Genomic DNA, 14,736 nt, shown 5'->3' with positions numbered 1-14,736 from the left:
TCAGTCAGCTGCAGTTACTTATTCATATTGGAAAACTGGTTCAACCACTGACTTGACTGATGTTGGATGCAAGATCAGAGTAAGATACGTGAGGAGAACAAGAACAAAAAACACAAATGGCAAGTTCCTTGAATGAACTGTATGACACAATATAATGATTTCAGGCTCCCCTCTGTCGCTATTCAAGCGGCCATTTTCCTGTACCAGTATTTTGTATCTTAATTTGATATTTTTGATAAGAAAAGTTCATAATTTGTAAGAAGAGTTTCACTTTTTGATGTATTCCTGCCCATCCTGTCTCTGATTCCAATACATTTTAAACGCTTGATTGATTGATTTGATTTGGTGCCTAAACACACTAAGTAATCAAACTCCTAACTGCCACGACTGAATAAACTGAATAAACAACATTAAAGGACAACACAATTTCAGACTGTTTTACTTTGTTTATGTGTGGCGGACCCTGCCACCTTTCTAGCTTCAAACAGTGCTCTGGGCACCTTATTTTCCTCTGAGAACAGCTTGTTTAGTCAGCTATGGAACAAAATAAATACTTCTTAGTTTGTATTAATAATATTTTGAATATTAAAATTCGGAGGTTTAATACCTTCTCCAAAAGTGTAAAGTGCCTCTTTAAATTCCTAACCTTCTATTAATAATTTAATGAGTAATCATTAACATCATGCCGACTCTTTTATTAGCGTTGTTGCTCAGGATGTCGTTTGGTTTGATTTTATTATCTGATATTTTTCACAGTTTATCTTCGTAAGATGATGGCCATTGTGCACATAGTGTGCATGAAGGTAAGCTAAATCACATTCATATATGTCGTTACTCACATTTGTCGTAATGATATGAACAGTGAAATCAGAAATGAATTTTGAGATTCTGTAAAAAAAAAATCATTACAAAGATGCCACATAGCGTGTTTGCACAAGAAACATGAAAGAAATACAGAAAGTCTTGTTTTTGTTTTTCAAATGAATGAAAAAGAAGAAAAGGCCTTCTGTTGTATTTTTCATACTCAACACGCAGAGAGAGGTGAATGATGTGGACAACAGCTCTAATCAATCTTGACTGTTTCTTCCCCACAATAAAGCAATTTGTCCACTGAGACAAGTAAAATGTTCAATCACACTTCCGAGAGGCTTCTGCTGTTGAATGCACACACATATGAAGCATACTTAGAATGTTTACACAAGGCGTCGAAGCACAGTACACATTACTCAATGCTAACCTGCGCTGTTTGCTTTAGAAACCATCCATGTCGGGTATCGGCCACTAAAAATACACTTAAGGCCGTTCCTGGCTCTCCCGGGGTCACAGAGGAGCCCTTGGGTGCACCACAGGCCATCGTGTTTGCTGTACAGATAAAGATGATAAATGTCACAACACGGAGTGCTTAAATGCTTTGTTCCCTTGAATATGATTTATGGCGAACTTTGACTGGGGCTAATACATCTTCAAAAGCTTCCTCGGTAATGGATCCGCCTGAACTCCAGCCTGCCAGTGCTACTGTAAGTGTTTGATTTACACATACAATTAGCATGACGTGGCGGCACATCCAGGAGGGTTTTGGAGAGTCATATCTAAGGATCCTGCCAGCAGCTTTGATTTGACGTTGCAGTGTTTTCACTCTTGACACATGAAAACAAAGAGGCAAAAGCATTTGTGTTGCATTTGCGGTTGCTATATGCAAAACTAGCCTCGGCACATGAAGCCTGAGGCTGAACACACCCGAAGCAACCGCATCAAATAATAGCAAGTGGAATTTTTTCGATGGTTGCTGTTTTATTAAGTGCATTTAAATACATAAACACACACTTGTACATAGTAAAAATGATTGTACACAAACCTAAAAAAACTGCACACAAGCTTACCAAACACACATTATTTACATCAGAAAAATACTGCACTTTCCATATGAAACAAGAACAAATAAAAATAACTCCGGTCAATAGCTCAATTCACAAAAGTTGAAACTCTTCCGTCACAAACCGTTGCGTGGGGGAAGAAGGCAGAGTGTGAAGGGGTCAGTGACAGGCAGTGTTGTGTTAATGCAAGTCTAGCATACTGACTGGGGTACTCATGCAAAGCCTGTGGGCTGGAAACATCGCTGAGATTTCAAATGTTGAGCGTTTGCTGTGCATCTTTGGCACAGGCCGTGATTTACTCCCTCTGAGAGTCTCCGACAGCTTAAGAGTCTCGGTGGCCTCACGGCAGAATAAAGCAAAGTCATCCCGACTCCCGTAAGAGAAGAAAAAAGATCAGGGACGGCAGTAACATTATACATACAAACTATTTTAATCCAATTTAAAACAGCAGTTAAAAATACTGTTTTACATATATATATATATATATATATATATATATATATATATCCGAAAGACCATATATTTTATACTTTATACACATTTCTACAGTATGATACAGTGTATGGCTTGGCAGAAATATTGATTTTTCAGACTGAAATAAACAATAATGCACGCTTTACTGACCAAAGACCGAACACAACTGAGTCTGAGGTCCAACGTGTAACGTTTTGGTGGATCCACTGGCAATCATAGAATATAACATATCATGTTTTCGTTGGTGTGTGATCACCTGAAGTATTGTGTTTGTGACCTTAGAATGAGCCTTTACTATCTACAAAGGCAGCGAGTCCTCTTTCCACAGAGTCAGCCATGTTTCTACAGTAGCCCAGAATGGACCAACCAAACACTAGAGCCACTAGAGAGGCACCGTAAGGACAAGGTGAGGGGTGCTCAGTTGGTTGCAATGCACGACCTCGCTGCCTGATGCTCTAAACATCGAGGTGCTCCTTCCTAATCTTTACAACTCTGTCTCCAGAAAACGGCACTTGTACTAAAAGGTCACGGTAAAAAATATACTTGTATTCGATAGCTATTTCATCGACACTTTAAAGGCTTTCCTCTGAGAGCGACAAGGCACTGTAGCCGTTTAATCTTACAGTTTTTGGCAGTGAAGTGATTTACAATACAAAGATACACAGACACTACAGTAAGGCAAACGTTTTGATATTTTGGCACGGCATCGTATGAGGCAGCTTAGAGGATCAGTGTGTGTGTGTGCATGTGTGTGTGTGAGAGAGAGAGAGAGTGATCTTCCGTGGTTGTAATGCTTTACCTGCTTGGGTTTGACAGACATACACTCCTTATAGCAGAGACCTGCTCAAACACCGTTTTTTTTTTAAAGGCCACATTTAAACCAGTACAATCTATGCATCTTAGCTCTTTGTATGGTACATTTTTTTCCGATACACAAAACAAAACAAAACAAAAAAAAAAAAGGGCTACATTAGGTAACATTTGGATGCCACCAATATGTTTCCAGTCAAACTCTCAAAGCAAATGGCTCTAAACACCACACAGGCTTTTTACAGTGATCCTGAGGCACTATTTGTTTTCAGGTTGGCTTTAGTCTTTGGCTGTTTTTCCGCTCGCGCTTAGCTGGCCGCGCGTGTCTCTGACTGCATGGGGAGCTCCCGCTCGGACCCCTCCATCGCCGCGGCCGCACTGTGAGTTTCCGAGCTGAGATCCTGCGGCTCGAGCTGCGGCGCCTCTCCCGCGCGAACCGGCGCCGCTTTCTCCGCCCCCCTCTTCATCCTCTCCTCCGCCTCCGCCTTCATCCGCCGCTCTTCAGCCTCGATTTCCTCCGTGGTGGGGATGGAGTTCTTCTTGGGTCTTCCCTTGGGCTTAGTCGGGGCCTCGTGACCTCCTTTGAGCACCTAGAACAAGACACAGGTGATCTTAGAGGACTCGCCCCGGTAATAAATGGCGGCAGCAGACGAAGGCAGGGCCTGCTATTATAGTAATTAAGAGAAGACATATTGCTACTGGCTGCCCCTCGTGCACTCATTCATCTTTAACGATTTCAGGCCTTTTTTTTGTTCTCCCGAGTTGTTGACCCTTCTACAAAAGTGTTTGCTCTCGCTGCCGTCATCATCGGTCACAGCTCACACCGCACCCTTTTCTTTTTTTCTGTTTTTTTTCTCCTGCTGCTGCCTACCATTAGCTTATCTTGCTGTTACAGTGCAAACCAGCATGTAACAGTACGTGAGTCGTGAAATTAAAGCCGGACGAAAAACTGGATGTAAAACTCCACTTTGAAGGATGACAGAAAAGACAAACTGAACAGACACATTTTCTGCTGCTGTCTCTTACCATTTTCTTCCACTTCATACGCCTGTTCTGGTACCATGTCTTCACCTGGAGCTGTGTGAGTCCAAGCGACTGGGCCAGGTCTAACCTGCAAAATCACAAGCAAAATAAAAGGCTGCACATTAGACGGGCAGAGTCCTTCACATACTTTCAAAATGGCTTTCATCATTTTTTCCCCCAAAGCACCAGACAGAATCAGTCTTTTTTTTTCTCCCACTGACAGGAAAAAAAAAGAAATGATAAGAATCTTGACACTAATTGTGGTTTTTACCTTTCCACAAAATATATGCGCCTAGAGGTTGCCGGAAATTGCGCGCCTGAGTGCAGCATGAGACCTCTCTCCTACTCTGAGCTCCGTCTTTGAATCTCACATCAAAGCTGATTCGCTGGTGCTGGGACTTTGACACTGTGCACCTGCAGCCCAGGAAACACTGCTCGAAACATCTGTACCGACATCGGTAATCTAATCACAGCACTTGTAGCGGGACGATTGGGGCGGTCGGAGGAAAAACTTCAGAATGCATCCACCACATGTGTCGATCCATGACTAATAGGGCTATTGGTCGGTGCGTAACGTGATATCTCAGGAAGGGACAGATAAAGTGAACAAGGCATCCATTTGTGAAGGAGAAGGAGTGGTTATCTGGCTTTTCTTAAATGAGATTTCCTCTTCCCTAACTCTTTAACAGGCAGACGAAGGGGTTCTCACCCCCGCCGGCCCCCCCACTGAAAGGAACCGGCTTTCATTTGATGGTGAAAGTGGAAGCCGAGACGGAGAGAAGGCGTGAGCAGAATCTAAAAAGCAGAGCGACGACAAACCCCTGAGATTCATGGGATTGTCTACATAACCTTATACCTTGCATAAAAGGCTGTGTGTGGCTTTGTGTGTGTGTGTGTGTGTGTGTGTGTGTTTGAGCTTTAAAAAAAAAAAAAAAAAAAAAACACCAGACACAGACGCAATCAAGCTGTCTATCAGACCTCACCATCATACGTGCCCCTGTCTGTGGCTCAACAACTGCAGGCAAGGAAAAGTAATTGCAGAAAAAGGAAAACACCCCCTTATTTATGGTCATTAGCTCTCAATGGAGGGAAACCACACACTTCCAGCGATAGAGACATTATTCGAGTTACTCCCTCCGGGCTACCCGGCCGCCATTTTGTTCCATTCTCGCACCTTTCGGAAGGTAATCTTGGGTGTAACTGAGAAAAGCTTTCAATGGTAATGATGATGATGACATTGAGAAGCATTAAAGCAGTAATTATGATAATTGGAAGCTACGTAAAATCATTATCGCTCTATGATATAAATCATTTTAAGGAATACTTTTGGTTTGGGCTCCCCACCGCCGCCGCGCACGGTCTCGATCGGAGACCGCAGAGGTTCCAGGCCAAGGGAAAAGGGAGTGAAAAGTAAAGTTATCTTTGGATCATAACAAACCAAAGTGGGGAGCACGCCACACCTTTGATGTGGAGCTTTAAAGGGGGGATTTTCTCTGTTGATGTTTTCACCGCCAGCTGGGTATTTAATTAATTTTCAACACAGTGTCAGAATCAGATATTTTGACAGGACGCAGTATTTTGGCACAGCGATCCATAAGGGTGGTTGGTTTTGATCACTGAGTTGTGCTCAGCCTCGGGGCTTCTGCTTCAAGATGAGGCATGGCGCCTTTCCAGCGGCCCCGGGCGAGCCAAGATGTGAAATATTTAATAATGCATCGTGGGAGTTTTCCCCACGGATGGGATGTAAATGGAATGACAAATAAATCTGGTTCATTTCAAATATGCTAATGTCTTTTCAGATTAGATGTGGTAGCACACACATACGCAATGCTCGAACCGGTGTGTGTGTGTGTGTGTGTGTGTGTGTGTGTGTGTGTGTGTGTGTGTTTGTGGAGTGGAGTGGAGATCTTTTGCATTTATAAACGCTATAAACATGCTGTACACGAGAAACATTTTTTCATGTATCTATTTTTATCACCGCTGATTTCAAAGACGGCTAACGGGGTGGGGTAGAGTGCACAGCCATCTAATGTGCACTCGGTGCAATAGTTCACAAGAAGTTTGCGATTCCTGCTGTGCATGTGGAGAACAGCTTTTTAACAACAGTATGGCTCAATATATTGTCGGGGTCATAATGGAAAAGTAGCCTGCAGGCCAAATGTGGAAGCGAGCCGCGCAATAAAACTGGAAAAATAGAGTCTAACCTCACGTAAGGTCCTAAAAATGACCCTGAGAATGGAACTTAAGACACAGATATTAACATGTAGATTACCTCATCTTATTGTAGACAGCAGAATGTGCTTTATATACACCTGCACATGTGTGAAATGATTGGCAGTAAATCAATGTATTACATTTTCTGTTTGCTTGTGTTGGCCGCCGTCCCTGTTCTCCTGAATGCGGCAGTGTTTCTTTGTCAAGGATTTTTTTTCTTCTTTTTCTCTTTTTTTTTTTTTTTTTTTTTTTTTTTTTGCTGTTGGAGCGCTCAGGGTTAAAAAACGTTATTCTTGTCTCAACTAGAAACGCTGAGGTAATGCTCTGGCCTCGACAAATTCACATTACATGAGACGTTCCCCACAGGATAAATCAAAAATTATGATGTTAGGTTAACCACTGCCTGATAATTGCAGTTGTGGCTTTGAGAGTGTGCGTGCATGTGTGTACGTGTGTGCGTGTGTGTGTGTGTGTGTGTGTGTGTGCATGTACTGTACTTTGAAAATGCACTCTATGCCAGGCATGCAGGTTATCAAAATGTCACAGCTGAGTGATGCATATTTCACTCTACAGTAGATGAATTTTACATTTCACACATCAGTGGTTTTCTTTCTTTGATGTAACTAAGTCACAAAATCATGTTAGCACAGGCACTTTTTACCTTTTTTTTTGTACGTGCTTTTAAACGGTGCTGTTTCTACAGCTGGGCAAAAAAAGGAGGCCAAGCCAGAGACCACTGTTCAAGAAGGCGTTTCAACATTTGAAACATGACAGCAAACTTTTTTTTTCCAGCCACATTTGAGGGAACAAAAGGGCATTTTTGATGAGATGTTGGGACAATTAACAACATGTAAACCAAAACAGACTCTTTTTCTAATCTTAATCTTGTCCAGAGCTTTTGTGCCTGAACGTGAGGTGTCAAGTTGCAGCATGAAGAAATGTAAAGTTTAAACAACTTCCTGGATTGCAGAAACCTGCATTTCCAACATGTATTCTGCCGCATTGTATGTATTTTAATGCAATCCCTAGACACATCCAGTCAGGCGTGTGATTCCTCATCGGCACTGACCTATCAGGCGTGGACAGGTACTTCTGCTTCTGGAACTTCTTCTCCAGCCCCATGAGCTGCAGCTCGGTGAAGATGGTGCGGCTGCGGCGCGGCTTCTTCAGGCGAGGCGTGCTGCGCTCCGTGTCCTCGTCGCTGCTGATGCTGAGGGGCGTCTGGCTGGGCGAGGGCTCGGAGCCTCGCTGGTGCTGCGGGGAGAGCAGGGGCAGGTGCGAGGGGGCGACGCCCGGGGACGACACCTGGGGGACGTGGGGCGGCTGCCGTGTGATCACCGACAGGAGAGGGTAGGCACGCAGCGACGAGGAGCCTGAAAGAAGCAGGGACAAGAGCATAACATGACAGAGGGAACATTGAGAGTTTTTTGAGGTGAGCCTCTCCGTCACTTTGGCTGTATTAGCCATTATCGACCACTTGTAATTGCTCGGACAGGTTCGGTTTTTAATGGCCCCGTGTTTGCTGTGAAGTGTTTTGCTTTTGACCTTTCTCGACGCAGAGGGCTGTGATCCCAATGACGCAGACCGTGTTTTACACCGCTCCTCTGAACCCCTTAGAATGAGTGATTATTTTTCAGGAGCTGTTAAATACTAACCTGCATCCCAGCTCAAAATACCACATGCACACAGTGAGCACGACAGCGTGACGCACACGTAGACACACACACACACACAAATGCAGGCGCAGAACGAGCCGCAATAAAAACCCCAAATAACTAAATCAAACACTGTTCAGCTAATAAACTTTTCGCCCTCTCTTGCAATCTCTCTCTCGCTCCCACTGCAAATGTGCGCAGTTACACACTCACACACACACTTTTCTTCTTTTTTTTTCTTTCTTTTTTTTTTTTTTTGCTCTTTATCAGAGGAGACAGAAGCAGCAAGACGCCAGAGTCAATAAAAAGTAACACTTGTCTGGAGCCGATGTCGACGCGAAAGAGGCTGGCAAGAGGATGTGTCGGGTCAAGCAAAGTGAATGTGATATCCGCCAGAAAAATTCTCAAACATATAAAAAAAAATAATAATTTAAAAAATGTACAAGCCGACTGAGCACAGCGCAGGCTGTAATGCACTGGCTGATAAGGAGGCGGCTGAGAAGGACACAGAGGGGATTATGGGAGTAGAGGTGGAAGATATGGAGGGAGATACAAGGCTGTGATGGGGAAGAGAAATTATGTGAGGCTGGCCAGCACACCGCATGTGTGTTACCGGTTTGTCTGCGGTAGAGCTTGTCTCCCTAATCTCCTCGTCGGCTTCGACAGTCGGCCTTGACACCTGGACACACACATTCAAAACAATACCTGAGGGAGACACAAAATCAAATGCTGGCTTTCATTTTTTATTGCTGATGCTTGATTGTTTTTTGTTCCATTATTCTTTTGACCTTAAGAGGGGGGAGGAAAATGGATTTCAGTAGAAGTGTGACAAAGAAGAGGAGGAGGAGGATGAATGCGCACAAAGAAGGTGGAGCATGCACATCTACTTTTCTGGTCTTACAGGATGATTAGACGTGAATTCATACGCTTACACGTATACAATGGGCATGAACCCACGGTAAACCTCACCACTGGATGTAAGTTGAGCGTGAGGAGGCGTAAGCACTGCACATAAGTCCATATACAGATAGGCGCAGTCGCTCTACACACACATGCAGACAGAAACACACGAGACACTGCCTTGGGCTCACCATGACATCATGCGAAGGCGCTGAGGTCATCACTAATCCTCCAACGTGAGATCGCTGCTATTGCAACAGGTCTAGACAAGAAGACCCTTTTTTTTCTCTCTCTCTCTCTGCCTGGCTGCATGCTCTCTCTCTCTCTCTCCCTCTCAATTAATATCTTTCTATTTCTGCTGCGCCCTCTTTCTGTAGTCACATCTGTCTATAAATGTTGGACTTTCTGACAGATGAATCATCTAATCTCCACATTTTGAAATTCAAACAATGTTGTTCCAAAAGTGAGTGTGTGGCGTCGCTCGTGTCATTCTGAATGGGGGGGGGGAGACATCTCAGCCAGGAAATCTCTTGTCAGCAGAGAGCTTGAAGTTGTCTCCGGACGGTCCCCCTCAGAGGCAGCGCGAGGAAGAAAGGAAGAAAGAGAGTGAGAGAGAAGAGAAGGAAATGTCAGCCCTTGTGGTGACTTTCCACTGACAGCGAAAGCCGCCTCTCTGACATGTTGTTGACAAGTGCCAGCGTCCTGTCAATAGTCTACAAATAAACTGTTTGAGTAGCTGCAGGAGAGCAGTGCGGCCTGTGCAGCCGCAGCAGCAGCAGCACACTGATACTCTTGATAATCACAGTCGGAATGTGGGGACTTGAACAAGCGCTTATGGTAACCATTACAGAAGTCATGCCTGCTAAGAATAGATCAAGAAGAGCTGTTTGTTCAGCATTCCTTTTAATACCAACAACTACTGATCATGTAGCTAATAAGACGGAATTGTTTTGGTCAATTAAGCATGTTTTAAAGAGGTCCTATTATGTTTTGGGATTTTTTTTTTTTTTTGCTGGTCTTTCATTGTGTTCTGTAGCATTTTGGCGCACATAAAAGGTCTGCAAAGTGAAAAGGTCCACGCCAAAGGGAGGTACTCTCTCCCACAGAAAACGCTGCTCCTGCACCACCTCATACACCTGGGAAGGAGTCGAGCCTTTGCTTCCATAACTTGTGCATGTGCGTCACTGTGTAACAGTTGTTCTAGAAATATATATTTTCATATATTTTTTATAAGAAAATACAGTTCACTCAGTTGGCAGACACACAGTTGCTACTACTGTAGCTGTGTTATTCTAGATCACACTACCTTGTTCGTCGTGACCCGCCCTAATCTGCCTTTGATTGGCTACACCCTGCCCATAACGTAATGCGCATGTGCAACTCTCACCCAAGATTGCACAGAGGTCTTGATCTGTAGCTAAAACGGAGCATTCAAGACAGAGTGCATAAAGGGATGCCGCAGAAATGCTCCATATGAGAAAAATAAGGTGTTTTTTGAACATTGAAGTATGTAAACCTGTTCTACGATGACCCCCAAATAAAAGTTTGAACCTGAAAATTGGCACAATATGACTTCTTTAACCAAATCCTTTACACAGTGCCTGCTCACTATCATCCACACTACTTCTCTCACTCCTTTTTGACAACGAGATGTTGAAATGGGTGATTCACTGCTAAGATATGATAAACATACCGTGAGTGCACGGTTGTACATTTGCGGTACACGCTGTGGTGACAGCTAGGAAGCTTTTCAATTAAATGGTTTTGGTTTGTCTTGGCCTTGCCCTGCCAGCGCAGATCAAACATAGTCCGGGTGGGAAGGGCAACAGGCCACGCAGCTTCTTCACCCGTTTGAACTCACTGCCTTCGTTGGAATCACTCATCTTCAGGGCATGTCGAGCTGGCGCAATCTGAACACCAGCTCTCAACGAACAGCAGAAAGACGTTGTCGAGAGCATCTTGCTGAGTTTAATTGTCAGAGCCTTTTCCCAGGCACACTGACAAGCAAAGGGTGTTCCATTAAACATGAGCGCTAACTGTTTAATCCGAAAGGCGATCCCCTCACATGAAATCAGCCTGTAGCATAAACTACTTTTAGAACTGATTTATCACTGATCCCCTGTCGAGATAGACAAATGTGATGGCAGTGGCTGTGCAGAAGTGACGGGGAGATGACAGCTTGTCAAACATCATCCCCGGCAGAAGATGGAAGATGTGTGCACATTTTTTTCTTTGTGTGTATGTGTGTGCATACTTTCCCCTGTGTGCTGACATGGGTGTAATCAACCTTCTCAAGCCAGCTTTATGCCTAATAGGAGACTTTATTGTCTGCAGCGGATTAGAGGTTGAGATGGGATGAAAACCCTTTTGCTCAGCTGGATTTCTTCTCTAAGTCCCCAGCCAATGCCCGACCAGTATGCAGCGGCCCTCGGGCTGCACACACTCCTGCCTTTTTTCCTATTTGTTTTTATTTTTCATCATGCTGTCAGGTGAGATTACACCGCAGTCGATCTTAATCTCTCTCACCTCTTCCAGAGAAAAACCACCGCTAAAAGCCCTGCCCTGGGTCCCGCTGAGAGATGGGACTCTAAATGAAATATTGTAAGCTGCCATTACGTCGTTCAGCGCTCAGCGCCCGGGTCAGGGCTCGCTCTCTCCGCTCTGACAGGAGAATTGGCTCCACGTGTATCAGCCGCTTGTGCTGCGCGGGACGTTTGTCTCTGTTTTCATTTTTTAGCTGAGTGAAAATGCGCTGGGAAGACCATCAGGTTGGTATTGTTTGTGATCAGCAATGAAGATGCATTTGTCATCAGCCCCTTGCTGGCAACGTTAGTGGCATCACTGTCTCTCAGCGGCCTCCGCTGGCAGCAGGAGGTTACAGCAGCCCTCTCCTTTCGCAGAATGAAGAAGTCAACTCTCAGTGTTAGGGGGGCCATGCAGGGGCCAGCCGCCTCTCACTGGCCCAGGACCTGTAAGCCTGCCAGCTTCTATATCAAGCACTAAAAAGCCATTGATGTTGTGGAATATACTGTGTCTCACACCCCTGCAGCTACAAATAAGTGGTGGGCACAGTGTTCTGATATGCAGGGCGGGTTACTCTATCCATCCGAACAGAGGGGTGCCAGTCATGGCGCGCACCAATCCATATCAGAGGGATGAGGGAATCGCTTCCCTCTATTTTTACCCGGCCGACCCCTGTCATCATCAAATTGCAGCGGCTATTATTTCAGACTTTGGAGCAATTATCCTAATGGTTACTAGAGTGTGCAGTAGCATCTCGGTTGTTTGGATTCATCTGGAACTGCAATTAGGAATCAGTCAGGATGGTTTGTTTTGACAAGATGGCGAGGGCCCCGTGCCAGCAGAGGTTGGTCATACTAACTCGGGGTTATTTTCAACAGGTAGGAGACACACCTAGAGAGCCATCAGTCTGTCTATCATGGAGATTTAGGTCATTCTGACATTTTACTGAAAGGGAAATGAGAGAGAGAGCAAGAGAGAGAGAGAGAGAGAGAGAGAGAGAGAGAGAGAGAGAGAGAGAGAGAGAGCACTCCGTGGACTTTGGGAGGAATGTGATTTTGATTCAAAGGGATCAGGTGTTTGTCAGTTTCTTTCCCAAACGTTTCCAAGAGGAATCAGCCCGCACGGGAAAGTTAACTGTTAACGGTTAATGAGAGGTTTGTGTGCAGAAGCTCGTTAAGGAAGGCCTTCGGTTGAGCAGAACCCCCAGTGTTCATCAATGCAAATGATACCTGACGGAATAAAGGTTACAGCTCAGCGACCACGGGGGGCTTCTGGAGCGAGACTTGACCGCGTCTTTTTCTTTTTTAACCCGTCACGCCGCCTTCCCGTAGACTTCTGTGCGCAACCACGGCGACTTTATCAGTGCAGTCATTCATCAGAAGCCCCCGGACGCACCACTGACAATCACTCACCGAGCCGCAGGTCTTTGATTTCCAACACTTAACACTTGGCTGCAGCGATTTATCATGTTTAAAGCGAGGAATGTGCAACTCTCGCAGAGGGAAGGGTGCGCAAATGAGTCGCGACGAATAATTTGTCAGAATAAGCATCTGACGCAAACCTGCACATGTGGGTGACGGGGATGACACATTAAGGGTGCGTTGTAATCGTCGCAAATATCAGTATTTAGGAGGAGGAATAATGAGCTTTACAAAAAGAAAATGGATGCAGCTTTGTGGCAGCAGACACATGTCATTAAACCAGCACAACCGACCACACGCAGACCTTTTGCTGCTGACACACTTTTCCTGATCCATGCACCATTTAAACCTGACACTCATTTTATAAATTCAAATAAAATTATTCATCAATAATTCAATTGATCTCGTGCGTAAAAATGTCAGAATCCCCCGATCAACATCTTCTCATTTTGCCACGAATTGAATCACCTCGGAGTCACATTTTCCAATTAGTTTTTATCAGCGACAAGTTCTAGTCGTTCATTTGAAAAGAAAAAGAGGAAAACAAACTTTTTACTTACCCGAACACGAATGGAGAGGCTTCGGTCGCACGATGAGCGAGGGGCACACCGAGTAGAGAGAAAGTTTCTCAAAATAATCACATGTCTCCTTGGAGAGGATCTCGTCTATCATGAAAGTCTTGTAGCGCCTTCTGGCAGCCTTCAGCTGCCCGGGGGAGGAGAGCCTCAGCTCGGCTTGACAGTGCATGATCCGTCCCTGTGCGCCGTGCGCTGCCTTCGCTCAGCTACTTCACTGCTACTTCAGGGTTTTGCAGGGTTTTGTTTTTGTTTTGTTTTTTTTCGTGGAGAAAAAAAAGGTGACTGCTGGAGTTCATGCGTTTAAATAACTCATTGTTCGATCTTTTCAAAACGCGGCTTTAGGATTTCCCTGTGTCGCGGTGAAGATCAGCAGCCTTCAAACTTGTGTTCTCCACAGTGGTAATGAAGTGAGTGCGACGTGCGCTCACACCCACTGCTATATAAACCATCCCTGAACACATCTCTGCTGCTCCATCTCTCGCTCGCTCTCTCTCTCTCTCTCTCTCTCTCTCTCTCTCACACACACACACACACACACACACACGCACGCACGCATGCACACGCACACACGTACTGTACAGGCACATGGCCACCTCCCAAACACCGAAAAACTTCATTCTCGCAGTCATACTTCCAATAGTTTCAGTGTGGCAAAACAAACTCTACAAGTTGAGCTTCTCGTCAGAACTGTGTGATATTGTCAGAACAAAAAGCGAATTTAATCAATACAGACAGAAGAACAAAAGACCTCTGTGTTATTATCCATGTATTTGTTAGTTTTTAACTGTGTCGTTTCTGTCGTTTCATTTAAATGATTTGTCTTGAGCAGTTGAATCATTCGCTATTGCTGGATCCGTGTAAAACTAGATGTAGCCTATTCATTTTATTATTAGTAGTATTTATTTATTTATTTTTTTACTTTACTTCTAGTTTATTTTATTTTGAGTTTGCTTGTGATTTAGTATGCGCAATCGATTCTATACTTTGACTCAAAAGTAACTAGGGGTAACTAATCATTTCTTTCTTTCTTTCTTTCTTTCTTTCTTTCTTTCTTTCTTTCTTTCTTTCTTATTTCTGTTCCTATTTCTCCGACAGTTGCTATGTTGCGTTCCGTGTTGAACCTCGAAACATCCGTAACAATGTCTGAGTTGTGGCGTAACAGTCAGGCAGCAGTCAGTCCACATGAATAACAATTTACATTTCTTTGCAAACTTATTTTTTGCGATCATTGTTTGAATTGTATAATATCATTTCTACCAAATAT

At 44.3% G+C, this 14,736-nt stretch overlaps 1 protein-coding gene across 1 annotated transcript; it reads right to left on the bottom strand.

Annotated features, from left to right (window-relative positions):
* Nucleotides 1–1,794: 1,794 nt before the first annotated feature.
* barx2 (BARX homeobox 2) lies at nucleotides 1,795–14,736 on the bottom strand. Its single transcript, XM_037118644.1, has 4 exons — nucleotides 13,455–14,736; nucleotides 7,465–7,768; nucleotides 4,185–4,269; nucleotides 1,795–3,748 (listed from the first exon to the last, which is right to left on the bottom strand). Exons 1-4 carry the CDS (start codon nucleotides 13,639–13,641, stop codon nucleotides 3,467–3,469), a joined length of 858 nt encoding a protein of 285 aa, XP_036974539.1. The 5' UTR covers nucleotides 13,642–14,736; the 3' UTR covers nucleotides 1,795–3,466.

The sequence above is a fragment of the Acanthopagrus latus genome, chromosome 2 (genome assembly GCF_904848185.1).
Source record: "Acanthopagrus latus isolate v.2019 chromosome 2, fAcaLat1.1, whole genome shotgun sequence".
NCBI classification, from domain to species: domain Eukaryota; kingdom Metazoa; phylum Chordata; class Actinopteri; order Spariformes; family Sparidae; genus Acanthopagrus; species Acanthopagrus latus.
This window is presented reverse-complemented; position numbering and strand designations above follow the sequence as displayed.